Source organism: Monodelphis domestica, chromosome 7, assembly GCF_027887165.1.
Source record: "Monodelphis domestica isolate mMonDom1 chromosome 7, mMonDom1.pri, whole genome shotgun sequence".
NCBI classification, from domain to species: Eukaryota; Metazoa; Chordata; class Mammalia; order Didelphimorphia; family Didelphidae; genus Monodelphis; species Monodelphis domestica.
In genome coordinates, this window is record NC_077233.1 from 127,889,296 (window position 1) to 127,906,568 (window position 17,273).

At 33.4% G+C, this 17,273-nt stretch overlaps 1 protein-coding gene across 8 annotated transcripts in view; it reads right to left on the bottom strand.

The window, feature by feature from the left end:
* Nucleotides 1–17,273, bottom strand: part of JAK2 (Janus kinase 2) — a 125,604-nt gene that overhangs the window by 28,136 nt on the left and 80,195 nt on the right. For all 8 annotated transcript variants that reach the window (XM_007499538.2, XM_056805448.1, XM_056805449.1 and 5 more), the window contains 6 exons: nt 14,493–14,650; nt 13,557–13,668; nt 10,580–10,766; nt 9,116–9,243; nt 6,621–6,755; nt 4,005–4,092 (listed from right to left, as the gene is read on the bottom strand). In XM_007499538.2, coding sequence (XP_007499600.1) covers nt 4,005–4,092; nt 6,621–6,755; nt 9,116–9,243; nt 10,580–10,766; nt 13,557–13,668; nt 14,493–14,650 — 808 coding nt within the window. The remainder of the gene's footprint in view (nt 1–4,004; nt 4,093–6,620; nt 6,756–9,115; nt 9,244–10,579; nt 10,767–13,556; nt 13,669–14,492; nt 14,651–17,273) is intronic.

A 17,273-nucleotide genomic window follows, 5' to 3' on the forward strand; every position in this document is an offset into this window, starting at 1 on the left:
ACTACAGCTATAAAGAAGCCCAAGTATCTCATTTATTATTTGTAGCTCCTATATAAAGATATAATGCCATGAAATTAAATGGAGATTCTTTATCCATTTATTTTTTTAATTTTTTCAGTCAAACTAACAATCTTTTGTCAGAAAAAAAAAAGTCACAGGCTTGCACTGAGAGATGAATGTCACCTAAGCAATGCTAGTTACCAAGGTCAAAGGCTCAGAATGCCATGACTACTTCTAAATCTATGTGTGCATTAAACTTTATTTGTTGCTACATGGTTCCAGAACTTATTTATAGTAATATAGTATTTTGAACTAAGACTAGGATTTCAAGTTTGAGTGTGATTGCAACATCTCTTGAACATGTCCCTTTCTTCCTTCTGATACTGCTACCATTCTAGGGCAGGCCCCCATCTCATCATACACAGATTATTTCAATAGCTTCTGGCTGGTCTGCCTGTGACCAGGTTCTCCCCACTCTAGGCTCTTCTTTATGTAGCTGCAAAAATTATTTTCCTAAAGCACAGACCTGATCATATTATCACCTCCTCAACAAACTCCAGTACTCCCTATCATCTCCCAGATAAAAGACAAACTCCTCAGTTTGGCATTTATAGCCTGGATCCTTTCCACCTTTCTTGTCTTCTTAAACCTCTTAAACTAAAACTTCACCCACCACATGCTCTCTGGTCCAATGACACCAGCTTCCTTTGGAGGTTCCTCTGAATAAGACTTTTAAGTCTTGGCTTCTAGGCATTTTCTCTGATTATCCCTTATGCTTAGAACACTCTCCCTTTATCTCTGCCTCTGGGCTTCCTTGGTTCAGGTCCCAGCTAAAATTCCACTCTCTATAGGAAGCCTTTTCCAATCCCTCTTCATCTTAGTATCTTCTCTGTGTTGATTATTTACCAATTATCCCGTATAATTCTTGTTAATGAATATTTGTTTTCATGTTTTCTCAGAGTATGAGTTCCTCGTTTGTATCTCCAGAATTTAGCACAGTGCCTGGCACATAGAAGAAGCTAAATAAAATGCTTTAATGGCTTTCATAATAGGCTCTTATTAAATAACTACACTGCCTACCATATATTACACCAGACTTTTTGGTCTCAGGATTCCTTTGCACTTTTAAGACCTCCTAAAGAGTTTTTGTTAAGATAGGTTACATCTATAAATATTTATGGTATGAAAAAAAAAATAAAAGATTTCAGACACCCTGAAATAGGACTTTAGGGTCTTCTCTGGAATTATGAGAACCATTATATTAGATTAGAAACTCCTTGAGAGCTAGAATTACATTTTATTTATATTTTCATATTAACTTAGCTGTCTAATTCAATGAATTACACATAGTAAATATTTAACAAAATATGTTTGTTAAATGCCAAAATAAAATAAGAAATGAGAAATATGAAATTATGTAGTGCATGAAAGCTCTGGTAAAACCTTGGGGAGGGGAGTGAAGGTAGAGGGAAAACCTGAATTCTAAAATATCAGAAAACAATTATGAAAATTTGTTTCTACATGTACCTTAAATAATTAATTAAAAATCCATGAAAACAATAGAGCTTATTCTATATAAAGACCGTGTTTAAAATAATGAAAGATGCTAATTTGTCTTATAGCTTTGAACACTTTATCATGAATAAAGGTAATAGTTTTAAAAATAATCTGAAGTGAACTTCTTATTTGTATTTGTTATATTAAAATTCAATATTTCAATGATGCTATGATATTACTGATATGTGTATTCCCCAACACTTCTACAATCTAGGGAAACTGGCCTCCTGGCTGTTCCTTGCACATAACAGTCCATCTTCTCACTCCAAGCATTTTACTCTCCCTCTTCATCTCTACTTTCTGGCTTCCATTAATTCTTTCATATCTTAGTTAAAATCCTACCTTTGGCAAGAAGCCTTTCCCAACCCATATTAATGCTAGTGATGTCACTTAGAAGATAAGAATTTATCCATATTTTCTTTATCCATATTTTGCTTGTTTATAGTTGTTTGCATGATGTCTCCCCCATTATTCTGAGTCTCTGGAGATCAGGGGCTATCTTTTGCCTTTATATGTATCCCCAGGACTTAGCACATAGGAGTCACTTAATAAATACTTGTTGACCTGTTTTGATAATAACCAATACACTGAGTTTGCTATCAAGGGACAAACCTAGCTAAGTAAGGTGGTTCATCCCCAATACAATTAAGTGGCCTAATTTGGTCATGGCAAGCTGTTATATAACAAGTGAAAAAACTGATTCTGTTATATGTTTTTAAAGGGGCTTGCATCCTTCCACTTAGAAAAACATTTAACTCCCATTTTCCTGGGCTAATGAAATGGATTTAAGGTACATTTAATAAAGAAATATTGAATAATAAAAATATATTTGTATTTGACTTTTGAAAATTTGTGCTGGAATTCCAAATTATGTTTTGTTTATTCTAATTCTAAAAGTATTTAGCATGTACTGAGCACATACTGTCAGCAAGGGAAGGAAAATTAAAAGCATGCTGAGTGAGATGGAGATAAACTTCAGATTTAAAAATTTGTTGCACATACTCCATATGTAGACAATAGAGTAAAGTATATAAAATTCCAACTGTATCTACCTTAGCTAGTTTAAATGTCAAGTAAAAAGATGAAAGAATTAGGGTAGAGACAAGTTAAAATAGAAATAAGCAATCTATTATTATTTTTAAGAATGAACATAATACCTGAATATACAAAGAGTACTAAAGAATGAAGAAATCACAAAATACACACCCAAAATATTTACTACTTCTCAAATCTCTATTATGGTTTAATGCTATGTTGGCAAACCTAGGGCATGTGTTCTGGAGCATGCTAGAAGAGGGGCTGCTCCCTTCTCCCTCTCCACACATGACTGAGGACATTTCTTATATGACCCACCCCTCTCCCCAGCAGCCCAATGGGAGTGCTTCCTCCCTCCCATCTAAGGTTAGGTGGGGGCTAACATTCCCTGTGAGGGTTGCAGTTTGGGCACTTGGTCTCTAAAAGGTTAGCCATCAATGCTTTAACCAGAATAGTTAATTAAGTAATAGGAGGAATGCAAAATTATAGGCTCTATGCAATTGCTATAATATGTGATCTATTTATCCTTACAAATATAATGAATTAAGGTCTTATATATATTAAAAAACAGGTGGTAAGATTGACCATTCTCCACATCCACTGAAGAAATAAGCTTTTCTAAATATGGTACCAGAGATTTATTCAGTTGTACACTGAAATGGTACTAGGTCTGGAACTGGGGGGAAAAAAAACGAAGCTGTTCTTAGTGGTAGTCATTTCCACATAAAAGGCTGCCTGTTGAGCTTAGAGAGTCTTCTGTACTACATCCTCCCATTGGATACCTCCATTCTCCGGAGTCCAAAAAGAGACTTCTGGGGCAGGCAGATTTATTCCCACCATTGTCTAAGTTGCGCTTAAATTTGAATATTAAGAGCTTAGGTTACAAATAAGAAAAGTTCTGAAATGTATTACTAAAGGATATTGTAGAATTGCTTTTTTGGGTGATGTTCTTTTATAAACTGTGTCATTGTAAGGTCTAGATGAGTAAGAGGATACATACAAGTATCCAATTTAATTAGTTTTTTAAAATTCAATAACTTATATGTCTTTTTCTACTCAATCCAAAGAACTGATGATTGAACTTTTTTTTAAAAACTGAAATAACCTGATGATGTAAAGGCATAGCTGATATTGAAACAACTGTAATCACAAGCAAAAGTAGACAGTTTTGAATAGTACTCTATGGTTCTGGCATTTTTAGTAGGCTGCACAACTGTATATAAACCTCTTCAATAACTTTAACTTTCCATTTGAAAGATTGTACTAAAAATTCCTACATCTTCTGGAGTTTGGCAAATTACAATTTCTATGTATTTTAGGTATGCTTCTGAAAAAGACCCTCTATCACAAGGCTGGACCCCCCAATGGCAAAAGAATGAAATTCACATAAAATGACCAAACATTTCACTTACTCTCTTCTCCACAGACACAGACCCCATAATTTAAAACCAGATGCTTGTAAGAAAGCTGGCTCATCATGCTTGCTGCTTCAAAAAAAGACTAGAAAGAATAAAAAAAAGTAAGAAAAGGAAGATTACTAGGTGACAAGTGGGTGCTATGATATAATATATAATTATATGTCTATAGGATTTATAGGTCAGATATTTTTGACTGAGAGTCAACAGCTAGGACATCTACCAAGAGCAATAACAACAATCTCCTGCTATCTTGGAAGATGAAACAAGTTAGTCAGTTGGTCAACAAGTATTTATTAAGTACTTACTCTGTACCAGGATCTCTGAACATACAAAGAAAGATAAAAAAGGTACCTGCCTTCAAAGGGTTCACATTCTAATGGGGGAGATAATAGAAAAACAATAATATATTTCATATTTATGTATGGACATAATATTATATATATATCCATAGTGTATATACATCCACATGTATATATATGTATATAATATTATTTCTATATTGGATATATATTATCCACATATAAAATATATACAGAGTAGGTGGAAGGTAATCTCAGAAGGGAGATGCAAGCAATGAGGGGGATTGAGGAAAGTCTCAGGAAATAGAAGGAAGAGAAGAGAAAACATTCTAGGAATGGGGACAGGAGATAGTGTGCTATGTGCAAAGAACAGCAAGCAGACCAGTGTAGCTGCATGAGAGTTCATAGAAAAAAAGATGGAAAAGATAGGAAGGGGACAAGTCATGAAAGGATTTAAATGAAAATACAAAACCTTATATTTGATCTTGGAGGTCACAGGGAGCCACTGGAGCTTATTGAATGGCTGGATAGGAGTAACATAATCAAACCTATACTTGGGAAAATCACTTTGGGAGCTGAGTGAGGAAATTGAAGAGATTTGAGAAAGAAAAACCAATTCAAAGGCTGTTGTAGTAGTTCAGGCAAGAAATAATGAGAGCCTGATGTGGTGGCTGTGTGAGTGGAGAGGAGGAGGCATATATTAGAGATTATGTGAAGATAGAAATGTCAAGATTTGAAAACAGATTGGATATGTGGGGACAAGTGATAAGTCAAGGATAACACTAAGGTTGTAAACTGTTGAAAGAATGGTGGTTGCCTCAACATTAAAATGCAAGTTCAAAAGAGGGAAGACTGAGGAGAAAGTTGAATTGTGTTTTGAACATATTGAGTTTTAGATGCCTACAGGACATCTAGTTCAATAAGTCCTGAAGATGGATAATTAACAGCATGAGAATTCTCATTTATAGGGAGATAACAATTAAATCTATGGGAGCTGATAAGAACACGAAAGAATATAGATGAAAAAGAGAAAAAAGTGTAGAACAGAACTTAGAGGGACACTTACAGTTAATGGGCATGACATGGATAAAGTGAGAATCATTTGCATAAAAATGATAGTTGAATCCATGGGAGCTGATGAGATTACCAAGCAAGATGGGACAGAGCTAGAGTTTCTAATCTTTTTAGCATCATGAGTAACCCCTTTGGTAGTCTGGCAAAATGATAAAAATGGCTCAGAATATTTTTAGGTACAAAAAATATGATTTTATAATATTATAAATATATATTCATATATATCATAAATAATATATTCTAATCACTTGTAAATTATAAAAGAAATAAATTACATCAAAATAGTTATCAAAACATTAAAAAACATTCAAGAACCACAGTTAAGAATCCAGGGGAAGGAGAGACAAGAAGATCTGAGCTTTGGAGGTACCCAGGGTTAGTAGGTAACTTTTTTAGGATAAAGGTTTTCCCTCTTCTCCTGTTTTCACTAAACAAAACCATAGAGGTGTTTACCCTTAAGGTAAAGTTTTATTTTGGAGACTCTCCAAGGTTAATAATCTGAGTTGGACAAAGCAGTAGGGGAAGGAGTGATAGAAGACTCCATAAGAAATAAAAATTAACAAGAAAGATTCATTCTGATACAAGTGGAAAACTTAATGATAACTTGGGAAAGGAGTATGGCTGTACCTTACCTTATCACTCTTGGAACTTTTGAGTTCCTAGTACTCTAACACTTGTCTGGTCTATGGAAGCCATATGAAGTATCTCAATACTCAGAGGGAAAGGCTAATATTAATTAGCTTTAAAATATATTTCTTTAATAAAAGCCTATCCTTACCTTAATTTTGATAAGAAAAGTTGTTGATTTAGGAATATTTTTCCTTAAAAAATAAAGGGGTACTGTGTGCTGGAAATAGGAGTTCTATGTATGCATATTTTAATCATTACCCTGTAAGTGAACCAATGATATTGTTACCCATCTATTGGTAGTGAGGTAATAGATTAATCTGCAAAATAAGATACATTTTTGGATGTGACCAATATGGGAATTTATTTTTCTTGACTATATATATTTGTTATAAGGGCTTTAATTTTCTTTTTTTCTTTCTTCCAGTGGGAGAAAGAAATGAGAGAAGAAATAAGAATGATTGAAAATTGAAAAAAAAAAAGTCAGGAAACAGAACTGTAAACAAAATATCATAATTACTACATAATTCTACAACAAAAACAAATCAAATGAGTTAAAAAATAAAACGATCCTTTCAACCATATTAACTAATTAAAATAGGATACAAACCTCTGAATAATTTCTATGTGCTTTATCCAAAACTTTTAAAAGGACTTCTGTTTCATGGAGCTGGCCATAGTCTCCTATTTCTCTTCTTACACCTTTAAAAATCTTGGTAAAAGTGCCTTGCCCAAGACTTTCATTCTTAAAAAAAAAAATTAGAGAAAGGTGAAATGTAGAAAGGAAAAAAGTATTGGAAATCAGAAAGAAAGTAGGTCAAATATGAACATATGACATCTATACTTGCAAGCTAAACTGGGAAATTTAGGAGTCTATCAAGTGATTCTTCCACTCCTTTAAATAACATAAGACTAAAAACAAGAACAATAATAGCACATGTGATGCTGAATGAAATACTTCAATGTCCTATGATCTCTGGAATTTATAATTGACCTAGACTTTAAAATTCTAATATACTACCTCTGATTCATTTAATATAACACTTATTACAATTAAATAAAAACATAACAAGTCCTCAAAGGTATTGGTAGTTTCATTTTGAAAATAATTAATCAGAATGTTTGATTGCTTTTAAAGCTGATGATTTGCTTATAATTTGTCTGCTTAATAATAAAAATAAGAAAGATACCTTCATCAGACCATTCTTTTAATCTAACTTTAAGTCAAGTTTTTGACCATAGGGTTTTTACCTCATTTTGCTTTTTTAGTCTACTTTTTTCCTTATATTCAGAAATAACAATATCATCCATAACTTTTTTCAATTTCTAGACTAAGACTTATTGCAACCAAAGTACAGATGAACTCTACATTCCATCTTCTGAAAAGATTTCTGCCTTCTGTAATTTAGCTTAGTTTTCTATTTTGTGGTCTTTAGAAGGCAAAGAACTTACAAAGAAGAGGACCTTTCTTTGGTAATTGGTGGGCTTTGATTTGCAGGGCCAAGAAGAGGAGAGACAATAGTAGGCTTACTATGGAGGAATACACTATGACTGGCTAAATAATTCTTAAATTACTTTATATTTGAAATTAGTCATGTTTCAGTTGAATTATAAAACTTAGAGCTGAATCAGTATATAAATGATAGTAGACCTGATTGGTCCAGGAGTTCCTATATCCAACTAGAAATCTTGGTTAAAATGCTTAATTATTTTTTAGGCTTTGTCAAGAAGTTAATTGATTAAATATAAGGAAAAAAGTAGATTATGGCAGAGTGAACTAAAATCTGGAGAGGATCTGGGTCTAGTCCTATTGTCCCAGAAGTCCTGGGAAAAGCCAAAACCTTTTGGAATCAATGCTATAAAGAACCTTCTGGCAGACTACCTGTATCTCCAGGGTAATTTTGAGCTCACCAAATCTGACTGGAACCAAACATGCTGAAAGCATATAAGTAATGCAATGACCATCTGACAGTATGTCAGACAATCAACATTTATTAAGCATCTACTATGTGTGAGGCACCATGTTAAGCAATAGGGTCATAAAAAGAAGCAAAAGACAGTCTGTGCCTTTGCAAAGCTTACAGTCTAATGAAACTTCTGTGTCAACAATGTGTCCTGATTATAAAATGGGAGAAAGAAGAGCAGGGATGCCAACACTCCAGTTTTTAAAAAAAGGTTATCTCTGGGGGAATAGCGTACCTGCCTCTCCACAATGATATGGAGAACTCCAACTCAGGCTTAGGAAAGTATGAATCAGCAACGTAATATAAGGATCAAAAAAGCTAACGTGATCTTGGAAAACATTAAACAAGGCACTGCTTCTAGGAAAGGGATGGCAGAGACCCTGTACTCTGTTCTGCATTTCTAGGATATTGTGTTTAATTCTGGGTGCCAAAATTTAGGGGCACTGACACAATGGAGTGGGCACAAACTAAGGTAACCAGGATGGCAAAGGGCCTTAAGAGAAGGGGAAGGAGACATAACCCAATAGTTTAAGGAAAAGGCAATCAGTGGGAAGTCCATGCCATAATGCTAACTGAATGAACTGGTGCTCTTATTAACCTGGAAAAGCCTAAGGATAGGCTGGATGAGCATTTGTCAAGAAATGTGGCAGTGGGGATTTCTTTGGGGGATGGGTTAGACAGATGCAACTGAGATCTCTTTCAAATCTAAATATCTGAATTCAAAAATTCTGAAATGTGCAACATAATCAAGGAATGGTTGAGTAAGAAGGGGTATTAGACTTTATCTAATTCAAACCCCTCATAATTGTAAGAAAAGTAAGCTAAGACCCATACTACCTGGCTCCCAATTTAGTGTTACTTCTACTATCCTATGATGCCTGATAGACAGAAGTAAAGTTTCTCATTGTAGAAGAGAATAAAAGGTTCCTTTTCAGGCCCCAAAGGGAATCTAATAACTTATACTTACTACTTCTTTAATGATTTTCCCAGTAACATCATAGTTTACTGTTAAAACTACTAGCATATTTTCTCATTCCTAATCCAAGTTTAATAATGTACTTGCTCCTATGACTCTTCTATAACACAAATAAAACAAATGATGGAAGCTGAAAGAAGACATTGTCTACATCTAGTAACTTACAAATATTAAATCTTCATTTCTGATTTTATGAAATACCATTTGGTTCACATTATTGTGTCTCTGCAATGTTGGTGATGTGGGGACATCAGAAATACCATTACTCCTGAAGACTAGAAGATTCGATTTATCTAGAGAACACAGAGTCAAAAGGGAAGAGAACATGTATTTGTCAACAATATAAATTAACTGGTAGTCTAGCATAGTGCCTAATAAATATTTGAAGTGAATTATAGCTAAATTTTATATAGTACATTAATATAGTAGGCACTCAAAATGATTACCAGCTCCTTACTGATATATTTCTTTAAAAAATTACTATATCTGAAGTTTATTCATTAAATCTTGATCTTCAAATATTTGAACTGAGGATATATTCCCAGGGAAATGAATAAATAAAACATGATTAAAGAATCAAAATAAATTCATCCAGAAGAGAAACACATATTACTTTTTCAACATAATTACTGCCTATTTCTCAAAATGTTTACTTCAGCAAATGGCAAGCTTTTTGACTCCAAAGGGAAAAACCTGGTAAAATAATGTGCCATATATTGAATGTTTGTAATTATTCCTGAATTTTTAACTAACTATTACATTTTAAGTCCCAAAAACATGTTAAGAATCAGAAGGTCACAAGATCAATGTTTCAAGGGAAAAATAGAAAAGTTGCAAATTCAAATTCCCAGGGGCAATTCATTATTGTTTTTTGATGCCTACTTGTTATTATCTTTCCAGCAATGGCTAGGTTTTAAACTTTTTTTTTTGTGAGAGCATTTGTTTACTTCTATTGCTTATTTTGCTTTTGCCTTAGGAGACATAATATACTTACATTTCAGAAATAGTTCAAGATTTGAACATATAGTTTGATAATTAACATATTCATGATTCCCAAACTCTACACAATTTTAATGACAAGTTTTACTAGGATTGACTTTTTCTAACAGTAAGAACTAAGTGATTCTTCACTGTTCAATGGCAGTGCAATCTGAAAGAGGAGTGACCATTGTGAAAATTGTCAGTCCTGATAAATCTATCTTAATCACTGAATCCCTCTTGCCTTCTCTCTGCCCTCCACCCTGTTCACTGATCTTCATTATCTTCATTTGCTTGATTTGTTCTTTTTTTGTTTTTTTTTGTAAGGGAAGTAGAGCCAAGATGGTCAAGTAAAGGCAGGGATTCACCTCAGCTCTTCCAAATTCTCCTCCAAGCAACTTTAAAATAATGACTCAAAACAAATTCTGGAGCACTAGAAACATCAAAAAGATGGAATACAATTTTCCAACCCAAGTCTACTTAGAAAGTTGACAAGAAAGGTCTGTCTCACCAATGTAAGGAAACATTTTATTAAAAATTATTTTTACATGTAGTTTTAAGAAGAATTTTAAGATTTTAGGAAGCAAAATAAATGAAATATGTGTAAGATATCCTTGTGATAGCAAATGGAAAATGACTAGAAAGTCTTACCTTTGGGCTTTGGAGGGCAGCACTTGGTAAACTGGAAAATAATGCTATCTGAGCGGACAGTTTCCATTTGGTAGCAATTCAAAAGATCCTTAAGATTAGTGAAGTTCTTCTTAGTCCCACTAAGGTTGAATTCCCCATTCTCATTTTTTGTAATCAAACAGTGCTTATAATCAGTGGTACTTTCTCGCTGTATGAGTTTAATCATATAGAGGAAAAAATACATCATAATAACTGTCACAATGATTAAAGTGGAAAGAGGGAGAAAAAACAAACCACAAGAGCCTATTTGGGAATTTAAACTCTGATACCTGCTATTGCATATTATTATGTATGTAGCCTTTGGTCAAAGGGAACTACCTAATTATATAATAGTAGTGCCTTAGTAATGAGTCTTAACAACAACAAATAAACAATACAACTTATTTGTATTCTGAATCGTTCTGAATATCTTTCTGAATAATCATTCTGAAAAACAGAAATTTTCCACTTAATAAAATAGCTATGATAAAGGGTTTTATAAGTTCTCTTCCAACTTTTATGTTTTCACTTTCTTTAGTTGTACCTTAATAAGTAATTTAAGAGAATAGACTGGGGACTCAACCCATTATTCTCTGTATACGTATTCTCTTAATGAGAAAATCTATTATCATATTTTCAAATAGTTATCAGCTCTATGTAAAATAATAGCTAAACAGAGCTTTAAGGTTTGCAAAGCACTTCACATGTCACCTCAGCAGGTCAATGTGGCATAACATTTTATTGCATCCTACCTTGTAATATTATCTTAGAGTTATATGTGCTTAATATTCGTTTTACATAAAATCTTTTAAGTTTCTTAAGATTAAGGACTACATCATAGTTCTTTTGTAACCTTCAAAACAACTAGCACTGTTAAGATATATAGTAGCAAGCACTCAATTAATACTTGCTTAATTTCATGGAAACATAGAACATGAAACATAGTATGACTATTTTGGTAAAATGCCACTAATGTACTAACTATAAAAATTAAGATCTACTAATTATTCCATATCTATCAATTTGTTGCTTATGAAATGCTCACATGATCTTGGGTTACCCATTTTAGAATACTCATGGGAGGAATATATTTTGACCAAATTTTAACCCCAAATGGTAAAATGAAAATGGTTAGATTTGTAAAGATATTTTCTCATTTAAATTGGGAATCAAAGGTGTTTAAAAAATAAGAATGGTTATAATTGTAAAAAGCAAATTGTGTTCTATTTATATGAATTATATCTAAGCTGCTATACATATTTATCACAAAATAACATAGTTGAAAAATAAACGTGCAGAATAATGGATAGAGTGATAATCTTACAGTCAGTAAGATCTGAGTTCAATCAAAGTTCTACCTCTGGCACATATTGGCTATATGACTGGGTAAATCACTGAAGTCTCTCAGGGACTACCCTCTCCTACCCAGGTTGACAATTGACTAAGATTACAATTTGCAGAGAAGATGCCAATTTGCATTAGTAGAGGAAGAACCACACTAGAAGCTGTTAAATTACAGAGACAATTTTTTTTAAAAGTTAACAAATCACTTTCACATCTCACTCAAACCATACAATATGAGGTAAAATGGACAAATATTATTATCACTGTTTTAAATATGACCCAAAAAAGTGAGATTACCTATTATAGGCTACATAACTCACACATGACTAATAGAAGAACTATAATACAAATCTCTTGGTTCCCATTGTAATCTTTGATTCTTAGTTTGTTATTTCTTTAGCAGAAGTCTACTTTCAGAGTTTATGGAAATTACATTTAGGCATACTTCTTTAACGAATTTCTTTCTTGGATAGGGTCTAACAAAGATCTTTTTTATTCCAAAATCTTCATTATAGTGAAGTTTTAACAGTTTTATGCTTTAAAAGATACAAATTGTATTAAACTAGAGCATCTTGCTGAAAGCCATTCCTTTAAAAAAGATTATAGTTTTTAAAGACTATGAGCAGCAGGGTCGTGTGGTAGAAAGAGGAAGATGTTTGGAGGCAAAAGAGACCAGAGTTTAAATGCTTCTCACACACCGAAAATTGTGCTATGGCTTAATTTCTTTGAGCTTCAGTTTCCTCATCTGTAAAATGGGGATAGTCCATAGTATTTAACTCACAGGGGTTAAATGAGATCAAGACTTACAAAGGGCACTTTGAAAACTTTAAAAACTATGAAAATGTCTACTGTAATTATTTGATTTTCTTATTTCTCTTTATACCACTGCATTTTAACAATGAATCAAATTGCTTATATTTTATTCTTCCTCATTTGGCAAAGTTCCCCAAGTAAAATTAAAACTAAAAATATCCAAGGGCTGAATTAGATTGGCCAAAATACTGTTTAACCAACTGATGAGACAATGAACATAGAAAAATTGGAAGGGGAGATAGTAAAATAAATTCATCATAAATAGTTTATTTCTGCAATTTTTCATTAATCACCCAAATAATATAACAACTCATCATGACATACTGATAAAATCTATGCCTGGAAATGGAAAATTACGAAGCATACTACTAATTTAGAAAGGTTTTGAATATGGGGCAAACTATGGATGGACCATATGTTTGTTGTCTAAGGAACAGACTAGCCAGGATTGGAGAGGTTCATCAACAGAGGGCTGACCACTAGAAGTGGTATCAAATAACAAAGATTACTGACTAAAGCATCATATAAATTGAGAGGAAGTAAGTTATTCACATGGACAAAAATCACAGATCTTTTAGGTGTTTAAATTCAATCTTGGAAAAAGATTAAAAGTATTTCCATTCCCACAGACGAAAAGTGTGAGTTTAAGTAATAATATGCACATCACCACACCCAAAGGATGATTATCACTTTGACTACAGACTAAGGAATAATGTTAAATGTGCAAAAATCTTTGGAATAGATAAGCTCTTTCTTGTTCCAGTGAGCCATATACTATAATTCACCATCACAGTCTACTCACCTCAATAGCAAAAGTGAGGAAGTATGTATTAAAGTCCTTAGGGCTACGTCGAAGGACATAGAGGCCAGTCTGATTACCTGCTTTCTTCAGTTTACTTGTGGCAAAATCCATCCTAAGGGTAAAGAAGTTATTTCTTTACTAGGAAAATGATATGAGTGAAATTAATTCTGCCAACAATGATCACTGCTACTACAATATACAGAAATAGAAATATATTTGCATATGAATTTACACATATATTTACATTTCAAAACCAGATTTTCTCATCATGTCACATTTATATATACAATGAAAATTTCAAATAGATGGATAGTAGGACCAAAATATTTATCATCAAAATATAATTAAAACTAAAATTGAAGACTTACAAAAAATTTATATGTTTGTGTGCAATTTTTCTAGATAAAAAAATTATTGACTATTTATATTGAGGATATCTTGAGGATGTCCTGATTGCTTTGGAATCCCACAAAGGACACTGATGACTTTTGTGGTGGAAAAAAGTCTCCCAGAGACAAGAGCAATGATTTTATTTTTTTGAAATATTAACTTTTAATCATAATTCAATATTTAAAATGAGCATTCTCTTTCATAATACCACATCTATTTTTGATTACCTTGAAAGTCACGATGTCATAAAACTCTATTTCTACAACTCTTCTAAGGCATGTACCAATTTACTAAGATATGTATATAATTGTAATATTTCAAATAGCATCAAAGTCTTAGAAAAGACCACATTCATATTGCCAGAAAAAAACCTGATTTTTAATTTATTTATGACATATAGGTTGGGTATCTTTAAGGGTATTAAGACAGTTGACAAAATTTTCTGGGCATACTGACTGGGGTTACTATAACATAACATTTCTGCTGAACAAAGTATCCTGGTGGATCTTCTCCCCCACTCCCTTTTTTAAAGGGTGTATTACTTACGAAATTGGGCCATGACAGTTGCTTTGGATATTTTCAAGGACTGTTGGGGGTGCTACTTCTTTACAGAGGTAATGGTGTGCATCTGCTATTAATCTATAGTATCCATCAATTAATGATACAAAAGACAGAGCTTCTCTCAATGAGTGAAATTCAATTTCCTGAAGGCAATGAGGTAGAAAAGAGAATATCTATTAATAATGTTTAAGAACCATCTAATAAATGCCAACTGTGTACTAGTTATTTTATACAAAGACAATTCATCCTAATAACTATACAAAATGTTCTTACTTAAGTTGTACACATTTAGATTTCTTGTAGCATCAAATGTTAGCAGTGACAGCAAAGATAATTCAAAAGGTTACTTGATTCTTAATGTATATTTGTACTTACATTGTATTATGTATATATAACATTCCAGAAATATATTTCAAATAAAATATGGAAATCTTTCTATGAAAACTAACTAAAGTTCTTTTCATAATGTCAGTAGCAAAAGTAATGCCCCACCTCCACTCCACATAGCTAGAAAAGACAAAATTAAAAGTTTTTCTTTAACACTAATAATAGGAAGCATCACCAAACATGGCTTTCTCGTATTACAAACACCTTTACCTTCTCTCCAGCTTCAATTCTTTGGTCTTATATATTCTTCGTAGACAAAACATTGTTCCACACATCTCTAATATACTTATCAGATATTATTTCCTGTTTTATAGTAAATAATATGTGCACACTTCATTTCCCTCTACTTGAAAGAAATTCCATGAAAGTAAGGACTTTATTCCATATAAATTTTGTATTTCTCTTGTATCTCACACAAAGTAGACATTTGATAAATGTTCGGTTAAGACTCTCTTCAAACACATGCTGTTTGGTGAAAGGGGGGAAATTTGGTAAATGTGAAGGGCCAGAGACAGGAATGCCCTGGAGGCAGAAAACAGAAAGCAACAGAGAGTTGGAATTCTGCGCCAGTTAAGTGAGTGTCTGGGACTGGCAGTTGTGGAGAATTGGGGGGGAGTTTTGGTGTAGAAGAAGACACATCTCCTGCCTTTAGCTCTCTCCAAACTGAGTGGAAATTGACCCAAATCTCCACCCATTTGTGTTGTTCTGGAGTGATCCCAGTTATCTATTTTACATCTGTTGGCTCCCAAGAAGACTCTAAATTGGCTTGGGCTTCTAAGTCACCTCAGGCAGGCCGAGCTTTCAGCCAGTGGTGGCTAAGTCTTAATGAACATTTATCAAATGTCTACTTTGTGTGAGATACAAGAGAAATATGTCCTGAATTTCAACTATAATAAACCTCTTTTTGTTAAGAAGAAAGTCAGATAGTGTTTGTTGGTGAATTCCAGGCAGAAGGGCATCCCTCTTGCCCTCAGGCCAGGGAAGAGCAGCTAAACAGCAACAAGACACAAGTAACCTTCATTGGTAGAGAAAGTTCCTCACTGAGAATATGCTATCCCTCCTCAGTGAATCTTTTCCCTGAGTTTAAGTGCCCATAGGGCAAATTCAAGCTGTCCCAGAATCCCCATTACATGAGAGAATTGAGGGAGAAAGTGCTTGCTTTGAGTGGTGGGACAGAGGGGTGGAGCATGCAAAAAATGTCCTTGGTGCTGGGAAGAGGGGTTATAGAGCAGCTCCCCAAGTGCCAGCTCTGCACTGGTGCCATGTCTAATGGCATGTTCCTAATTTATCTCTTAGTACCTTTCCAATATATTCTGCCAGCTCTAGTCAGTCTAATTTGCTTACCATTATTTGTCCATGACTTGCTTATTTTATTTACACAAAGTTCTTTCCCAGGAGGTGTTCCACTTTCCTCTCCCCGTGTCCCCTGTCTCCTTTAAAAACTATCAATCTTAAAAAACTACCCCCCACTCCTGACTCTGACTACTCCTCTTCTGTGCTTCATATAACTCGAACTTAATTTTATGCTTCTTCTGAACAGGAAAAGCATTTACTATACCTTTTATAGGTCTGTTTTTATTTAATCCACAAGGTGCTTTGTTCTGTAAGTGAATGAGTAGAAAAAATTATCAAGATATAAATGACTAAATCTCAAAGGATTTTTACAGGATGCACCTAATGGTATTTCTGAGCCATGTCTAACATACCACTGGGGAAATTCCCTCAAGTTTCTAGTTTGTATGAGATATAGTAACTGTACAGGTTCCTGACCATTTCAGTCTGTCATGACATTCACACTAACCATATAAACTCTAGTACAAGAGCACTCATTACTTGTATTACCAATAATGTACCAGAGCAAAAAAAGTACCTCGTGATTTCAGTTAAAATTTCAAGATTTGAGTGCCTAGTGTGAATGTAGACAGCAACACATTAGGCATTATGAAGATCCAAAATAAATTGAAGAATCAATTATTGTCCTCAAGATTATAATCTAATTGGGGAAAGAAAACACCATTTTTAAAAATGATGTTGGCATGACAACTCCCACTTTCAAAATGTTGTCTGCAGTAAGTTCTCTGATGAGGATGGGGAATCTTATTCTACTATGTCCTAAAAAGTAAAAACTTCTCAAACTATGTCATCACAGTTGAATTTATGAAACTGAAAATATATTTTCATATGTCAGTACAGTGCCTGGCACATAGTCAATGCCAAATAAATGGTTTCTGATTGTCTGATTCTATCACATTTAATTCCAGCAACTATTAACTGTAATTTGTAAAAAGCAGCAGAAATTTTTAAGGTTTTGGACAATTTATATTTTAAAAGTATGACTTCTTTTTTACTCTAGTCATTTTTGCATGGCATCATCACCAT